This window comes from Trachypithecus francoisi, unplaced genomic scaffold (genome assembly GCF_009764315.1).
Source record: "Trachypithecus francoisi isolate TF-2019V2 unplaced genomic scaffold, Tfra_2.0 Lachesis_group13, whole genome shotgun sequence".
NCBI lineage: Eukaryota > Metazoa > Chordata > Mammalia > Primates > Cercopithecidae > Trachypithecus > Trachypithecus francoisi.
In genome coordinates, this window is record NW_022681458.1 from 22478490 (window position 1) to 22496592 (window position 18103).

Sequence of the window (18103 nt, forward strand, 5' to 3'; positions counted from 1 at the left end):
AGCCTGGGCAACAGAGCGAGACTCCGTCTCAAAAAAAAAAAAAAAATACAAAAATTAGCTAGGAGTAGTGGTGCACACCTATAATCCTAGCTACTTGGGAGGCTGAGGTAGGAGAATTGCTTGACCCGGGAGGCGGAGGTTGCAGTGAGCTGAGATGGCACCATTGCACTCCAGCCTGGGCAACAAAAGTAAAACTCGGTCTTGGGCAGGAGAAAAAAAAAAAAGAACAGAGGTCTCCATACAACCAGCTCAAGGATCTCACAATGACTCTGCTCTTAGAAAGGGCCTTCTCGGCCGGGCGCGGTGGCTCAAGCCTGTAATCCCAGCACTTTGGGAGGCCGAGACGGGCGGATCACGAGGTCAGATCGAGACCATCCTGGCTGACACGGTGAAACCTCGTCTCTACTAAAAAAATACAAAAACTAGCCGGGCGAGGTGGCGGGCGCCTGTAGTCCCAGCTACTCGGGAGGCTGAGGCAGGAGAATGGCGTAAATCCGGGAGGCGGAGCTTGCAGTGAGCTGAGATCCGGCCACTGCACTCCAGCCCGGGCGACAGAGCGAGACTCCACCTCAAAAAAAAAAAAAAAAAAAAAGAAAGGGCCTTCTCTAGAAAGCAGGTTGAAGCAAGGCTAGGAATCAATAAGGGACATAGATATTTTGTCTCTCCTCTCCATCATTTTCTGTTCCCTCTGTGCTCTGAATAGACTTGGTTTTCTTTGGTCTCATTTTCTTTCTTTATTTCTATTTATTCATTTTTTTTTTGAGATGGAGTGTCACTCTGTTGCCCAGGCTGGAGTGCAGTGGCATGATATCGGCTTACTACAACCTCTGCCTCCTGGGTTCAAGTGATTCTCCTGCCTCAGCCTCCCGAGTAGCTGGGATTACAGGTGTGTGATGCCACGCCCAGCTAATATTTTTATTTTTAGTAGAGATGGGGTTTCACTATGTTGGCCAGGCTGGTCTCAAACTCCTGACCTCAGATGATCCACCCGTCTCAGCCTCCCCAAGTGCTGGGGTTACAGGGGTGAGCCACCGTGCCCAGCCTCTTTCATCTCATTTTCTTTCCTTTTCCCATCCCATGCCTGATCTGGTCCTTTTCCTTTCTTCCCATTTCACTATAAAAATAATTTGTTAAATTTATTATTTGTTTTGTATGGAGATGGGGTCTCCCTGTGTCGCCCTAGTTTCAAACTCCTGGCCTCAAGCAATCCTCCTGCCTGGGCTTCCCAAAGTGCTGGGATTACAGACATGAGCCATTATGCCCAGCCCCATCCCCACCTCACTCTCTCTCCTAATCCTCTCTCTGTCTTCCTATTTGCTCATCTAGGTCAGTCTCTCCTCTTTTCTTCCTTCTCCTCATCCCTTCTCCCCATCACCTCTTCCAGTTGGTTCCCTCTTTTGACTCCACTAATTCCCAATGGCTCCGATTCTCATCTCCTTTGAGATTATGGTCCAGAAGGGAGGACACGTGGGTTCAGAACTCAGTAGCATACATGTCCCTCTGCTCAGCCTCACTTTTCTCTGTATCCTAGGAGATTGACCAAACAAACTGCCCAGACAATGTGAGTTAGAACCTAGGAGTTCTAGGTCTTGCTGTTTCCTCTGGTGTCTAACGGTAGAATGGGAAGGATGCCCACAGCTGATGCAGATGCAGTGAGAAGAGAAGGAACAAAGGGTTTGGGAGTCAGGGCACTGGGAAAAACACAGAGGGTGACATCTGAGAATAAGAAAGGTTGGTCTTAAATATTAACTCCTAGACGCATATATGGAGATCTTCAACGATACAGTAAATATCTCTCTAATACAGATATGAAAATAGAGACACAAAATGAGGTGGGAAGTAGCCCAGAGCTGCAGAGCATGATTTGGTCCTCAGTTTCTAAGAGACTTCATGTCACCTAGAGATATACTTTGGCAGAGTTACCAATGGCACCAAGGAGATTATAGTGGGATTCAGGGTGTCTCAGCTCTCTCTGAGGGGTAAGAAAAAAGATAATCATTTTGTCCACCCCCTTGCTTCTGAGAAGGATTATACCTAACCTGGTTCATATAGAGCACAAAATGGCTCTGGTCACAGGTCACAGAATGTTGGAGCTTGAAGGTTCTTTTATAACACATCTAATCCAGACATTCCCAGCTACATCAATAGCCTCTGGAATGTCTTAAAATTGAGATTCCTTAGCCCTACCCCAAAATCTGCCAGATCAGAGTTTCCCAGGGTGGGGCTCAATAATATATTTATTTTTAACAGGTACACTTGGTACACAGGCAAGTCTGGGAAACCCTAAACTCTCTCCTATCACAGATCTGGAAGTTGTGGCTCCAGGTCCCGTAGCTAGTTAATGGCACAGGCAGAACTAGAAGTAGGTTTTCTTACCAACATAGCACTCTGGTGCACTAAGAAACTGCCTGGCCCATTGAATAGGCAAAGAACAAGTTCCTTAGGTAACTTTCTAAGGGACTTCCATAACTCCCCCTATTACCAGGGATCTCTGATTCCCCACGGTTCTTGGCCAATCCCTATTTTGCAACCCTCAACAATCTGTTAATAAATCTATGCTAAAGCTTAGCTACTCCAATTTTTTCTTCCCTTATTGGGGGTGGGGCTCACCTCAGTAGTGGCTAGGGTTGGCACTCCTGGCCCTGCATAAGCTAAGAGGTACCTCATATAAAGGGCGACTGATACAGCCAGGAGGAAGGCTGTAAGGATCAAGGAGGATAAGCTAGAGAGAACCAGGAGGTGGGAGCCCTGTAGAGCTGTTGGGGTGAGGAAAGGAGTGTAGGGTACAATTTAACCAGGGTGGATAAGCATCTAGAGGGCAGAGGCAGGGACTCAGGGAAGACATAGCTTGGAGCAGAGGCTAATCAGAGCTTCCAGACCCTTACCGTGGGCAGGAAAGCAGAATAGCAGTCCTGTGTTTCCTGTGTCTGTGAGCTGTGCTTCCCGAGCTCTGCGATGCTGTGGGATCAGGAAGCCCCAGCCTGGCTCCTTTTCTCTTTTGCTCCCCTTGCACTGGCTTGTTTCCTCCCTCTTCTACAGCAGCTGGCTGCTGTGACTGGTGAGTTATAGCCAGAGGGAAGCAGTAAGAAGGGGAGAGGTGTGAGCTCTCTCCAGTCCAGCCCATCCAACTCTTAAAGGCCCAGGACACTGGTCAATGTGAGGGAGTAGTGGGGGTGGGGTGGGGAGAGAAGGATTAAGGGCACCACGTCTTCAGGGAGGAGCCCGGCTACCCTTCATCTTGATGCCAGCCCTCATTGACCCCAATCCCGCAGTAGCTCTCAAAGTGAAGGGAGTGTCCTCAGTTGCAGTGCTCTGTGAATCACTGCTTTTCATTCTGGTTCCCGCATGTAATACGGCTGTCTTTGCCCTTATTTAATCTGGCTCCTTTCCAGAGTGTGTTTCCACTGGCCTGCCCCTGTATCTCTGAATCCTGCCTGCAGGGCATTCACTCTAGCTCTGTCACACAGGGAAAGAAAGAAATAAGATGGAAAAAGAGGAAGATGAGGAGAAGGGGAGGACAGGAATGATGACAGAGTGTAGAGGGACAGAGAGGTTAGAATCCATGTATATTTTAGGCACTCATTAAATATTGAAAGAATGCATAGATGAATGTGTGAAACAATTCTTTTTTTTTTTTTTTTTTTTTAACATCCATTCATTCCTCCTATAAGCATTTGTTCAGCACCTCCAGGTTATAGGTCATAGCCCTCAGAATGGAGGTAGCACTTTCAGGACATACATGCATGTTTATAAAGATGTGTGCAGAGATGAAGCATAGACTCAGAGGGGAACTGTATGAAATGGTTTAAGTGTGCTGAGGTCTGGCTGCCTATCATGGTTCCCACAAGCATCCCTCAACTGCCTAATATTTTACCATTAGTGATTATAGTTACATTTTTTAGTCCCATTAAAATAAAATCCTCCTAAGTGATTACTATAAAAGTCAGGATAGTGGTTACTGTTGGGAGGGGGAGGAATTGTGATGAGATAGGACACAGAGCTGGCTTCTGGCATAGCTAGCTAAACTGTATTTCTAGTTCTAAGTGCTAACAAGGGTCTTCACTTCATAATTTATTAAGCTATATATTCTTTTGATATAGTTTTCTATATGTTTTTAAATTTTTTAAGATCTCATTTAAAATATCATATATCTGTGTTAATTTTTGAAGGCTTAATTATTTTAATTTTTTCTTTCTTTTTTTTTTTTTTTTTGAGATAAGAGTCTCGCTGTTGCCCAGGCTGGAGTGCAATGGCGTGATCTCGGCTTAGTGCAAACTCCACCTCCCAGGTTCAAGCGATTCTCCTGTCTCAGCCTCCCGAGTAGCTGGGATTACAGGCATACACCACCACCCCCGGCTACTTTTTTTTTGTATTTTAGTAGAGATGGGGTTTCACCGTGTTGTCCAGGCTGGTCTCGAGCTCCTGAGCTCAGGCAATCCACTTGCCTCGGCCTCCCAAAGTGCTAGGATTACAGGCGTAAGCCACTGCACCTGGCCGATTTTAAATAATTTTTTAAAAATTCAATCTCAAGGTCAAAGTAGATTTTAAATAATTTATACCTAGGTCGGGTTGTTTATATTCTTTACTGAGAGCAGGTTTTGATAGAAGAGTAGTAGTATGAAGAAAGGGGAAGCATTAAGAGGGAGGCCATTTATGGGGAACAGGAAGATTGGGGGGCATCATAGTTTAAACTGTGTTGATTTCAGATTTGACTTAATAGAGGCGTTTTACATGCTTGTCTTGCTCTCCCATTTCTACTTCCCCAACATGGCCAGCTTATTTTTCCAAGCCTCCCTTCACAGTCCACACTCCTCTTCTACACCCCCAGATTATATATCATCTTTCTGAGTCACTATTTGTATCAACTTAATGCTGCCCAACCTCCTTCCCTCCTGGGTGATCTGTGAGGGGTGTTATCACTCATAGTGGATTTTCTGGGAGAGTCCAGATCTCAAATATTCTGTTTCAATGTTTTCACGAACACAACAGTATTCTTCAGCCCCTATGTTCTGATTTTTGGGGCAGGGACTTGGAGATTTTCACAAGGCTAGTATGGTTCCAGAGTGCCAAGGCATGCCCACTGCAGGACGCTCATGACACAGAGGGAGGGAGCAGACAGACAGGGCCCCTGGCATAGTAAATGTCCATCTGGTATGGTTATTCCTATTTCCACCGTGATCTTGGCTGGCCCTTCCCCCACTGTTGTCTATTATTAACAGATCCAGAAACCTAATCAGGGCAGTAGCAGCAGAGGGACTTTCTGGGAACCATGCCCAGGAAAAGCCTGGAAGCCCTAAACTGAAATGAAGCAGTAGCTGGCAAAGAGGAAGACCTAAACATGGTACTCTCGCCCTGCCACCCAGGCCTGCCTAGACCTTCTTCCTGACATCCAGAGCAGATGCCACCCAATTAAATGTCTCCGCTTGTCAGGACACTCAGGCTGGAAAGTCTGACATCAGTTCCCCAGATTATCCAACCAAACTACTCAAACTTCTGAAATAAAGCCCAACTCCTTCCTGGTCAAAAACGCAACTCAAAATAGTAAATTTCATTTAAAAATCATCAATATAAGGCCAGGCACAGTGGCTCACACCTGTAATTCCAGCACTTTGGGAGGCCAAGGTGGGAGGATTGCTTGAGTCCAGGAGTTTCAGACCAGCCAGGGCAACATAGCAAGACTGTCTCTTAAAAAAAAAAAAAAATTAAGGCCGGACACGGTGGCTCACGCCCGTAATCCCAGAACTTTGGGAGGCCAAGATGGGCAGATCATGAGGTCAGGAGTTAGAGACCAGCCTGACTAACATGGTGAAACCTGATCTCAGCTAAATATATAAAAATTAGTCAGGCATGATGGCATGCGCCTGTAATCCCAGCTACTCAGGAGGAGGCTGAGGCAGGAGAATTGCTTGAACCCAGGAGGCAGAGGTTGCAGTGAGCTGAGATTGCAACACTGCACTCCAGCCTGGCAACAGAGCAAGACTCTGTCTCAAAAAAAAAAAAAAAAAAAAAAAAGGCCGGGCGCGGTGGCTCAAGCCTGTAATCCCAGCACTTTGGGAGGCCGAGACGGGCGGATCACGAGGTCAGGAGATCGAGACCATCCTGGCTAACACGGTGAAACCCCGTCTCTACTAAAAATACAAAAACTAGCCGGGCGAGGTGGCAGGCACCTGTAGTCCCAGCTACTCGGGAGGCTGAGGCAGGAGAATGGTGTGAACCCGGGAGGCGGAGCTTGCAGTGAGCTGAGATCCGGCCACTGCACTCCAGTCCGGGTGACAGAGCGAGACTCCGCCTCAAAAAAAAAAAAAAAAAAAAAACGGAGTGGCGCGATGCCTGTAATCCCAGCACTTCAGGAGCCCAAGGCAGGTTTATCACTTGAAGTCAGGAGTTTGAGACCAGCCTGGTCAACATGGTGAAACCCCGTCTCTACTAAAAATACAAAAATTAGCCAGGCATGGTGGTACACACCTGTAATCCCAGCTACTCAGGAGACTGAGGCAGGAGCATTGCCTGAACCTGGGAGGTGGAGGTTGCAGTGAGCTGAGACGGCGCCATTGCACTCCAGCCTGGGTGACAGAGCAAGATTGTGTCTCAAAAAAAAAAAAAAAAAATCAATATGAGATCACTTGTAGAATTAAAAGCTAGGATATATAACTTCAAAAGACCAGAGAATATACAAATATCCATATCCATATCCATATATATATATAGCCACTCCTCCATTCTAACAAAATTTAAAAACAGAGTCCCAGTTCTGCTATTCAATTCATTAAGTTGGCATGGGGCGTGGGCAATGAGGTGGTATTTAAAAACCCAGAGAAAAAGAGGATGGAAAGTAGAATAAAAAATACAAATAGTATTTTACACCAGGAGACAAAACTTTCAGAAAAGGTCATAAAACAAAATATAAGTATGTGCTATCGGTAAAAGTCATGTCTACAAGCCGGGCATGGTGGCTCATGCCTGTAATCCCAACACTTTGGGAGGCCAAGGCAGGCAGATCACTTGAGGCCAGGAGTTCAAGACCAGCCTGGCCAGCATTGTGAAACCCCATATCTACTGAAAATAAAAAAACAGCCGGGCATCGTGGTGCATCCCTGTAATGCCAGCTACTCTGGAGGCTGAGGCAGGAGAATCACTTGAACACAGGAGGCAGAGGTTGCAGTGAGCCAAGTTTGTGCCACTGCCACTGCACTCCAGCCTGGGTGACAGAGCAAGACTTCCCCTTTAAAATAAAAAAGAGTCTCAGGGGGAGGGGGGAGGGATAGCATTAGGAGATATACCTAATGTAAATGATGAGTTAATGGGTTCAGCACACCAACATGGCACATATATACATATGTAACAAACCTGCACGTTGTGCACATGTACCCTAGAACTTAAAGTATAATAATAATAATAAAAAAAGAGTCTCATCTACAAAAACGTGTTACTAAAAAAAAGAAAAGGCCGGGCGCGGTGGATCACGCCTGTAAATCCAGCACTTTGGGAGGTCGAGGAAGGCGGATCACTTGAGGTTGGGAGTTTGAGACCAGCCTGACCAATATGGAGAAACCCCGTCTCTACTAAAAAATATAAAAATGTAGCTTGGCGTGGTGGCGCATGCCTCTAATCCCAGCTACTCGGAAGGCTGAGGCAGGAGAATTGCTTGAACCTGGGAGGCGGAGGTTGCGGTGAGCCGAGATCGCGCCACTGCACTCCAGCCTGGGCAACAAAAGTGAAACTCCAGCCTGGGCAACAAAAGTGAAACTCCGTCTCAGGAAAAAAGAAAAAAAGTTCTAGCCTGGGCAACATAGCAAGACCTTGGCTCTACAATAAAGTAAACAATAGCTGGGCATGGTAGCACTCTCTTTTAGTCCCAGCTACGTGGGAGACTGAGGTGGAAGGATCACTTGAGCCCAGGAGTTAGAGGCTGCAGTGAGCCATGATCATGCTACTGCACTCAAGCCTGGGTGACAGAGTGAGATTCTGTCTCAAAAAATAAAATAAAATAAAAATAAAATAAAATAAAAAAGGTTGAAAGTTAAAGGAAGGTGGCTGTATGCGGTGGCTCACTCATGCCTGTAATCCCAGCACTTTGGGAGGATGAGGTGGGCGGATCATGTAAGGCCAGGAGTTTGAGACCAGCCAGGCCAACATGGTGAAACCCCCAACTCTACAAAAAATAAAGAAATTAGCCGAGGGTGGTGGCACATGCCTGTAATCCCAGCTACTCGGAAGGCTGAAGCACAAGAATTGCTTGAGGCTGGGCGTGGTGGTTCACGCCTGTAATCCCAGTACTTTTGGAGGCCAAAGTGGGTCACAAGGTCAGGAGTTTGAGACCAGCCTGGCCAACATGGAGAAACCCCATCTCTACTAAAAATACAAAATTAGCTGGGAGTAGTGGCGCATGCCTGTAATCCCAGCTACTCAGGAGGCTGAGGCTGGAGAATCGCTTGAACCCAGGAGGCAGAGGTTGTGGTTAGCCAAGATCATACCATTGCACTCCAGCCTAGGCAACAAGAGCAAAACTTGGCCTCAAAAAAAAAAAAAAAAAAAAAAAGAATTGCTTGAACTCGGGAGGCAGAGGTTGCAGTGAGCTGAGATCATGCCACTGCAATCCAGCCTGTGTGACAGAGCAAGACTCTCAAAAAAGAAAAAACAAAAAAGAAAGAAAGTTAGAACTCCAATTTTGTTCTTAAGATTGCCTTGGCCGCACACAGTGGCTCACACCTATAATGGCAGCACTTTGGGAGCCCAGGAGTTTGAGACCAGCCTGAGGCACACAGTAAGATTTTGTCTCTACAAAAAACAAAAATATGGCCGGACGCAGTGGCTCACACCTATAATCCCAGCACTTTGGGAGGCCAAGGTGGGTAGATTAGAAGGTCAGGAGTTCAAGACCAGCCTGGCCAAGATGGTGAAATCCCAACTCTACTAAAAATACAACCAAAAAATTAGCCAGGGATAGTGGCGGACACCTGTAATCCCAGCTACTCGGGAGGCTGAGGCAGAGAATTCTTGAACCTGGGAGGTAGAGGTTGCAGTGAGCCGAGATCACGCCACTACACTCCAGCCTGGGCAACAGAGCAAGACTCCGTCTCTAAATAAATAAATACATACATAATAAATTTTAAAAAATAAAAATAAAAATATTAGCTGGGTGTGGTGGTGCACACCTGTAGTCCCAGCTACTTGGGAGACTGAGGTGAAAGGGTTGCTTGAGTTCAGGAGTTTGAGGCTGCAGTGAGCCATGATCACCCTACTGCACTCCAGCATGGGTGACACAGACCCTGTCTCCAAAAAAAAAAAAAAAATTGCCTTGGCTCTTCTGGCAAAATTTTAGAATCAGCTTACTAATTTTCAGAAAAATAAACCTGCTGGGATTTCACTTAGAACTGAATTTAACAGGCCGGGCGCGGTAGCTCAAGCCTGTAATCCCAGCACTTTGGGAGGCCGAGACGGGCGGATCACAAGGTCAGGAGATCGAGACCATCCTGGCTAACACTGTGAAACCCCGTCTCTACTAAAAAATACAAAAAAAAAAAAAAAACTAGCCAGGCGAGGTGGCGGGCGCCTGTAGTCACAGCTACTCAGGAGGCTGAGGCAGGAGAATGGCGTAAACCCGGGAGGCGGAGCTTGCAGTGAGCTGAGATCCGGCCACTGCACTCCAGCCCAGGCGACAGAGCGAGACTCCGTCTCAAAAAAAAAAAAAAAAAAAAAAAAAAAGAACTGAATTTAACAAGCAGATCAATTTGAGAGAATTGGCATCCTCATAGTATTTTTAATATTATTTTCCAATCCATGGATATGATATATTCCTTCAATTATATAGCTTTTTAATTTCTCTCCAGAATGCTTCATTGTTTTCAATGTAAAAGTTTCTGCATACCCTTTGATATATCTATTTCTAGCTACTTGATTTCTTATGCTTTATAAACTATTTTTAAAATTTTACTTTCTATTTATTGTTGTGTATAAAAACATATAATTGACTTTTTTTTGAGACAAAGTCACACTCTGTTGCCCAAGCTGGAGTGCAGTGGCGAGATCTCGGCTCACTGCAACCTCCACCTCCGGGGTTCAAGCGATTCTTCTGCCTCAGCCTCCCAAGTAGCTAGGACTACAGGCACATGCCACCACGCCCAGTTAATTTTTGTATTTTTGGTAGAGATGGGATTTCACTTTTTTTTTTTTTTTTTTGACACGGAGTCTCGCTCTGCCCAGGCCGGAATGCGGTGGTGCAATCTCCGCTCACTGCAAGCTCCACCTCCCAGGTTCACACCATTCTCCTGCCTCAGCCTCCCCAGTAGCTGGGACTACAGGCGCCTGCCACCACACCTGGCTAATTTTTTGTATTTTTAGTAGGGACGAGGTTTCACCGTGTTAGCCAGGATGGTCTCGATCTTCTGACCTTGTGATCCGCCCGCCTCGGCCTCCCGAAGTGCTGGGATTATAGGCGTGAGCCACTGCGCCCAGCAGGCTTTCACTATTTTGGCCAGGCTGGTCTTGAACTCCTGACCTTGTGATCCTCCCACCTTGGCCTCCCAAAGTGCTGGGATTACAGGCATGAGCCACCGTGCACGGCCATAACTGACTTTTTTTTTTTTGTATATTGACCTTATAGTCTGTGACCTTGCTAAATTCACTTATTAGTATCATTATTATTATTTTTGAGACGGAGTCTCACTGTGTTGCCCAGGTTGGAGTGCAGTGGCGTGATCTCAGCTTACTGCAACCTCCGCCTCCTGGGTTCAAGCCTACCTCAGCCCCCTGAGTAGCTGGGATTACAGGCGCTTGCCACCATGTCTGGCTAATTTTTGTATTTTTAGTAGAGATGGGATTTCACCATGTTGGTCAGGCTGGTCTTGAACTCCTGACCTCGTGATCTGCCCGCCTCGGCCTCCCAAAGGAAGGGGATTACAGACGTGAGCCACTGCGCCCGGACTCACTTATTACTTTTTAGGGGTTTGTAGGTTATTTCAGATTATCTACGTACACAATCATGTTAGCAAATACCAAGATTTTTTTTTTCTTTAAAATTTTTTTTTACTGACTGATAAATGGAGGTATGATAGTTGACAAATGTGTTTAATTCCTTGTCTCATAAAGAATATAATATTTTATTGAGAGGTTGACTGTAGAGTTTTTGTTGATTCCCCCCCTCCCCCTTTTTTTTTTTGAGACAGAGTCTCACTCTGTCACCAGGCTAGAGTGCAGTGGCACAATCTCGGCTCACTGAAACCTCCACCTCCCAGGTTCACACCATTCTCCTGCCTCAGCCTCCCCAGTAGCTGGGACTACAGGCGCCTGCCACCACACCTGGCTAATTTTTGTATTTTTAGTAGGGACGAGGTTTCACCGTGTTAGCCAGGATGGTCTCGATCTTCTGACCTTGTGATCCGCCCGCCTCGGCCTCCCGAAGTGCTGGGATTATAGGCGTGAGCCACTGCGCCCAGCAGGCTTTCACTATTTTGGCCAGGCTGGTCTTGAACTCCTGACCTTGTGATCCTCCCACCTTGGCCTCCCAAAGTGCTGGGATTACAGGCATGAGCCACCGTGCACGGCCATAACTGACTTTTTTTTTTTTGTATATTGACCTTATAGTCTGTGACCTTGCTAAATTCACTTATTAGTATCATTATTATTATTTTTGAGACGGAGTCTCACTGTGTTGCCCAGGTTGGAGTGCAGTGGCGTGATCTCAGCTTACTGCAACCTCCGCCTCCTGGGTTCAAGCCTACCTCAGCCCCCTGAGTAGCTGGGATTACAGGCGCTTGCCACCATGTCTGGCTAATTTTTGTATTTTTAGTAGAGATGGGATTTCACCATGTTGGTCAGGCTGGTCTTGAACTCCTGACCTCGTGATCTGCCCGCCTCGGCCTCCCAAAGGAAGGGGATTACAGACGTGAGCCACTGCGCCCGGACTCACTTATTACTTTTTAGGGGTTTGTAGGTTATTTCAGATTATCTACGTACACAATCATGTTAGCAAATACCAAGATTTTTTTTTTCTTTAAAATTTTTTTTTACTGACTGATAAATGGAGGTATGATAGTTGACAAATGTGTTTAATTCCTTGTCTCATAAAGAATATAATATTTTATTGAGAGGTTGACTGTAGAGTTTTTGTTGATTTCCCCCCCTCCCCCTTTTTTTTTTTGAGACAGAGTCTCACTCTGTCACCCAGGCTAGAGTGCAGTGGCACAATCTCGGCTCACTGAAACCTCCACCTCCCAGGTTCAAGCGATTCTCCTGACTCAGCCATCCAAGTAGCTGAGGTTACAGGCACCCGCCACCACGCCTGGCTAATTTTTGTATTTTTAGTAGAGATGGGGTTTCACCATGTTGGCCAGGCTGGTCTCAAACTCCTCAGGTGATCTGCCCGCCTAGGCCTCCCAAAGTGTTGGGATTACAGGCATGAGCCACTGTGCCCAGACTGTAGACCTCGTCTGTATCTATCTAGATGATTGTGTGACTTTTCTCCTTTTATGTTGATGTATGAATTTTTGTTTTTTTTTTTTTTTTTTAGATAGAGTCTCACTCTTGCATAGGCTGGAATGCATTGGCATGATCTTAGCTCACTGTAACCTCTGCCTCCCCGGTTCAAGCGATTCTCCTGCCTCAACCTCCCGAGTAGCTGAAATTACAGGCATGCACGACCACACTCGGCTAATTTTTGTGTTTTTAGTAGAGACAGGTTTTCACCATGTTGGCCAGGCTGGTCTCGAACTCCTGGCCTCAAGTGATCCACCCATCTTGGCCTCCCAAAGTGCTGGGATTACAGGCGTGAGCCATCACGCCTCACAATTGATTTTCAAATTTTGAATCACTCTTCTATTTTTGCAATAAACCCGTTAGATCTAATGCATTATCATTTTCGTATATTGATAGATCTAGTATGTCTGGGAATCTTACATATACATTCATGGGAGAGGTTGGTCCCTGGCTTTCCTTTCTTGTAATGTTCTTAACCAGTTATGCTGCTTCAAAAGTGAATGGGGGCCGGGCGCCTGTAGCTACACAGGAGGCTGAGGCAGAAGAATGGCGTGAACCTGGGAGGTGGAGCTTGCAGTGAGTGGAGATCGCCCCACTGCACTCCAGCCTGGGTGACAGAGCGAGACTCCGTCTCAAAAAAAAAAAAAAAAAAAAAAAAGTGAATTGGAATTTATTTCCCCTTTCTGGAACTTTATATTAGATTACTGGCTTTGGTGTTTCTTCTTTTGCAATGTGTGAATTTAAGGTTATATATTTCTTTTCTTTTTCTTAGACAGAGTCTCACTCTATCACCCAGGCTGGAGTGCAGCAGTGCCATCTTGGTTAACAGAAACCTCTGTCTCCTGGGTTCAAGCGATTCTTAATCCTCAGCCTTCCAAGTAGCTGGGATTACAGATGTACACCACCATGCCCGGCTAATTTTTGCATTTTTAGTAGAGATGGGGTTTTGACATGTTGGCCAGACTGGTCTTGAACTCCTGGCTTTGAGTAATCCACCCATCTCAGCCTCCCAAAGTGCTGGGATTATGGGTGTGAGCCACCACACCCTGCTGAGGTTACGTATTTTTTTACTGACGGCACCCTCCAACTCCTGGGCTCAAGCAATCCTCTTGCCTCAGCCTTCCAAGAGCTGGGAGTACAGGAGAGCACCACCACACTCAGCTTTTATTTATGTATTTAAAAAGATGGGGTCGGCTGGGCGCAGTGGCTCATGTCTGCAATCCCAGCATTTTTGGAGGCCAAGGTGGGCAGATCACTTGAAGTCAGGAGACCAGCCTGGCCCACATGGTGAAACCCCGTCTCTACTAAGAAAATAAAAAAATTAGGTGGGTGTGGTGGCGTGTGCCTGTAATCCCAACTACTTAGAAGACTGAAGCAGGACAATCACTTGAACCCAGGAGGCTTTGGTTCCAGTGAGCAGAGATCACACCACTGCACTCCAGCCTGGGTTAAGAGAGACTCCTCCTTAAAAACAAAAACATATATATTTTTCTAGTTTCCTTTGCGATTTTCTTGACCCACGGGTTATTTAGAATTATACTGCCTAAGTTTCAAACAGCTAGGGACTTTCTAGTTCTTTTTCCTAGCTTACTCCCACTGTGGTCAGAGAATATTGTATTAAATTTTTTGAAAACTTTTTGAGGCTTGATGGTCCAGCTATGATCAGTTTTGATAAATGCTTAGGTGTAATTAAAAAGAATATGTATACTATTGGTTAAGAGTGCAGTGTTCTCTGAATGTCAATTAAGCCAGGTATGTTAATTGTGTTATTTAAATTTTCTGCTTGTTGGCCAGGCACAGTGGCTCATGCCTATAATCCCAGCACTTTGGGAGGCAGAGGCTGGTGGATCACCTTAGGCCAGGAGTTCGAGACCAGCCTGGCCAACACGGTGAAACCCTATCTCTACTAAAAATACAAAAATTAGCAGGACGTGGAGGAGGGTGGCTGTAATCCCAGCTACCCAGGAGGCTGAGGCAGGAGAATTGCTTAAACCTGGGAGGCAGAAGTTGCAGTGAGCTGAGATCATGCCATTGCACTCCAGCCTGGGCATTAAGAGCGAAACTCCATTTCCCAAAAACAAAACAAACCAACGCATTTTCTGCTTGTTATATCTGCTTTTGAAATAAACATATCAAAATATTTTTCTAAAAATTAAATTCCATAATGTATCAGGAAAGAAAAATATTTTATTCTATGGTTTCCTATTCCAAATTTTTTCTTTGGGTTTTTGAAAGCAACAACTTTGTATATCCCCCTTTCCTAGCCTTTAAGCAGCAGGAACAGTGAGCAGAGGAATAACATGTAGTTAGTAAGTAAGGCATGCTCTGAAGGCCACCAATGCTGCTCCTGTTCCACCAATGAAACAGCCACAGGCCCTCTAAGGCCCTTGAAAAAAGAACATGGAAGCATAGGTCAGCTGTGTCCCACTGAGAGTCAGGTATGGAAACAATCCTGGAGATGTGCTCCAAGCCTTGAACTTGAGGAAATGAACATCAAAGTTCATGATAAGGTGTTTCAAGCATTACCTTGTCACTGTGGAAGTCTCTCCCTACACTGGCACTAAGTTCTGGCCAATATGGCCAGGAGTGAAGTTCTGTCCCAGTAAAAGATACTTTCAGGCCGGGCGCGGTGGCTCAAGCCTGTAATCCCAGCACTTTGGGAGGCCGAGACGGGTGGATCACGAGGTCAGGAGATCGAGACCATCCTGGCTAACACGGTGAAACCCCGTCTCTACTAAAAATACAAAAAAACTAGCCGGGCGAGGTGGCGGGCGCCTGTAGTCCCAGCTACTCCGGAGGCTGAGGCAGGAGAATGGCGTGAACCCGAGAGGCGGAGCTTGTAGTGAGCTGAGATCCGGCCACTGCACTCCAGCCCGGGCAACAGAGCAAGACTCCGTCTCAAAAAAAAAAAAAAAAAAAAAAAAAAAAAAAAAAAAAAAAGATACTTTCATCAGGCAAGGGGCATCATCCCCCTCCCAGCCTCCCAAATAGCTTTACCTCAGATGGAGTCTCCCCAAAAACATGTTCACAAAAGAACCACCACTGCCATCTTGGTAGGGCTGTGTGTGTGTGTGTGTGTTGTGTAGGTGGATAGAGCGTAGAAGCAGGCATGACAAGGATCACCTGACCAAAGTGCCTAGTTACCCATATACTGACAAAATAAAATCTCCAGTGTAAAGGAAAAATTATTTTTACAAAAACAGAAGCATGTTTTATTTCAATCCTGTTGAGAGGGATGGGAAAACACAAAATAAGGGGAGGGGTCTCTTTATATAATACACACATCAGGATCAACTACAATGAATAATATCCATTCTACCCCTCCCCCACCAACTCCTATGTGGGTTCCAAGGCCAGCTAAGAATAGATGGGACAAGAATTAAGACACTTTGGCACAGTAACATGGCCAATGCACCGAAAGATGGAGAGAAGAGAATTTCCCAGGGAGCAAGGCCCTGGGCCTCAGCTGCTTCCCCAGTGGAGGGGGAATGAGAAAACTTTGGCTCAGCAGGAAGGCGGTTGTCAAAAATCAGGGTTACCTTAACTGGACTCTCCAGACTCTATTCAGACTACAGACTAGAGTCAAGATGTGTATCCAGTCCATTCTGTTCTCTGCTTTCTCTAAGATCACTTCTCTTCAGGCTTGCGATTATTGAGGGTTTGCCTGCTTCTCCTCTTCATCTTGGAAGGCAGGGGGAGTAAGTGCTTATTCTGCCCTTCTTATATCTAGGCTACTTAATTACTATTTTCTTGGCCCTAAAAAGACAGAAGCCAACTAACAAGTCCGGCTCTCTTTGTGAAAGTCGGCTTGAAGGAGCCCTTGTGTTGGCAAAACTGCCTCCGCAAATTTTTTTTTTTTTTTGAGCCTGCCCCTTATAGACCCTCCCCAGACTTGTTCAGACACCTCAATTGTGTGAGAAGTGGGCAGAAAAGACTTGGTCCCTCTCCAGAGTTGGATTAAGCAATCCCATCTTTGATTGAAGATGGGGATGAGAAAGCAGGTGCTAGCACGGGAAAGGACTGGGGAAAGCAAGGCAGTTTACACTTGGTTGCAGATTCAAGCCTATGGATTGTGAAGAGCCATCTAAGCTCCAGAGAAGAGGAAATCTCTGACACGGTAAGAACAAGTGAATATGTTAGCGGCAACCCTGTAATTCCCATAGACCAAAAGAGAATGTGTCAAAAAAAAAAAAAAAAAAAGACTGAGTGAGCAGAATTCAGCCCTCCATCTTCAACCATCTTCAATTTGAATAAAATTAACTCATACGGCTAATACTGCTCAAGTATAATCACGAAGACAGATGGAGCTGCTGAAATTCACACTAAAACAAATAATAGGATCAAGTGGACTGTCACCTTAATCCCAAGCACCTCCCTTTTACAGTTACCGAGAAAGTATCTTTGAAAACTTGGATTGAAGGTGAGGTCCACCACCGCCCCTTGTCCCTCAATACAATACCCTTCCAAGACAGCCTGATGAATTAAGACGTCTGTTTTAAGTTTAATAGAAGGGAAGTTTAAAAAAGGGAAAGCACTGAGATTTGGGAAAACTAGCAGCTAAAGCCAGAAACAAGGTTAAGGTCCTTGTGGCATTCCAGACTGGGAGTAGAATGGGAGAAGGGAAACAGGTGGTAGGTTCCTGCTGTCCTTTGGCTTTACATCTTTCCCCTGCCCTCCCATTTCTCCCAACAGCTTGATGCAGCTATTGGCCTGCCAGAGGGGATGTAATGCCCAGACCAACTTTTTATTGAGCTTATGCAGCTAACAGACTTGTAAACAGTGCCAATTGACAAAGTTTTGCTGAATATTACAGCTTGTGCCCACTAAACACACCTCTCTCTGAGATTAAAAACAAAAAAACCAAAGTAAACAAATACTGAGAGAGAATGAAGAGACACATCTTGAGTCTTCCAGGAAGGCAAAATAAAAAACGCCACATGGCTTGGTCCCAGGCGTTCACCATGCCTAGAGTGCTGCTGCTATCACCACTGTCTCCCCTCCCTGCCAGTGGCTAGGTAGAGGTAGGGGAGAAGGGTCATCTTAGACATGCTGCAAATACAGCATTTGCTGGTGTTGACACCCTCCTGGGGCTGTGGTGGCAGACTGCTGTGTCAGGAGCCCATTTCCTGGGAGTAGCAGAGGGAGCCCAGGTCCTCAAGACGGCCTGAGATGGCAGCCCATGCACCTCAGCAGGGGTACCTTGCCCCTTTTCTCCAGTGCGGTTCAGCATTGAGGTTGTCTATTCCCAGTCGGTGATAAAACCTGAGCTGTTTTCCTCATAGGTTCCCCCTCCTTTCCCCAATTTGGGGGAGTAGTGGGAGGGAACAGGGAAGGATCACTGAGGGGGCAGGGGGATACCCCTGGGATCGGTGACCTGGCCCTCTTGCAGGTTCTTCACCAGTTGTGCAAGCCAGCGTTTCGTGGTGGTGTCATCTTTTAGCACCTGGGCGAAGGTTGTGTCTTTCAGCTGGTCAGGGAGGCACTGCCTGAGTGCTTCACGTGCCCTACATCAGAAACAAACAAACCAACCAGGGAGACCAACAAATAAACCCACATTTTGTGGACAGGGAAGAGCCCCCTTCTTAGACCTAAGTATTTAGTATACCGTGAATCTATGGCTCCTTAAGAT

The 18103-nt window shown here is 46.1% G+C and overlaps 2 protein-coding genes across 11 annotated transcripts in view; both read right to left on the bottom strand.

Moving 5' to 3' along the window:
* Positions 1 to 4131, bottom strand: part of PLCD4 (phospholipase C delta 4) — a 32790-nt gene extending 28659 nt beyond the window's left edge. For 2 of the 9 annotated variants that reach the window (XM_033230230.1, XM_033230232.1), the window contains exon 1: positions 2886 to 4126. The gene's annotated coding sequence lies outside the window, so the exon portion shown is untranslated. Of the gene's footprint in view, positions 1 to 1322; positions 2850 to 2885 lie in introns of those variants that run through there. The other 7 variants (XM_033230238.1, XM_033230231.1, XM_033230233.1 and 4 more) reach the window with 6 other exon arrangements.
* An 11528-nt stretch (positions 4132 to 15659) lies between these two features.
* Positions 15660 to 18103, bottom strand: part of CNOT9 (CCR4-NOT transcription complex subunit 9) — a 30275-nt gene continuing 27831 nt past the window's right edge. For both annotated transcript variants that reach the window (XM_033230260.1, XM_033230258.1), the window contains one exon: positions 15660 to 17978. In XM_033230260.1, coding sequence (XP_033086151.1) covers positions 17810 to 17978 — 169 coding nt within the window. In that variant the 3' untranslated portion in view covers positions 15660 to 17809. The remainder of the gene's footprint in view (positions 17979 to 18103) is intronic.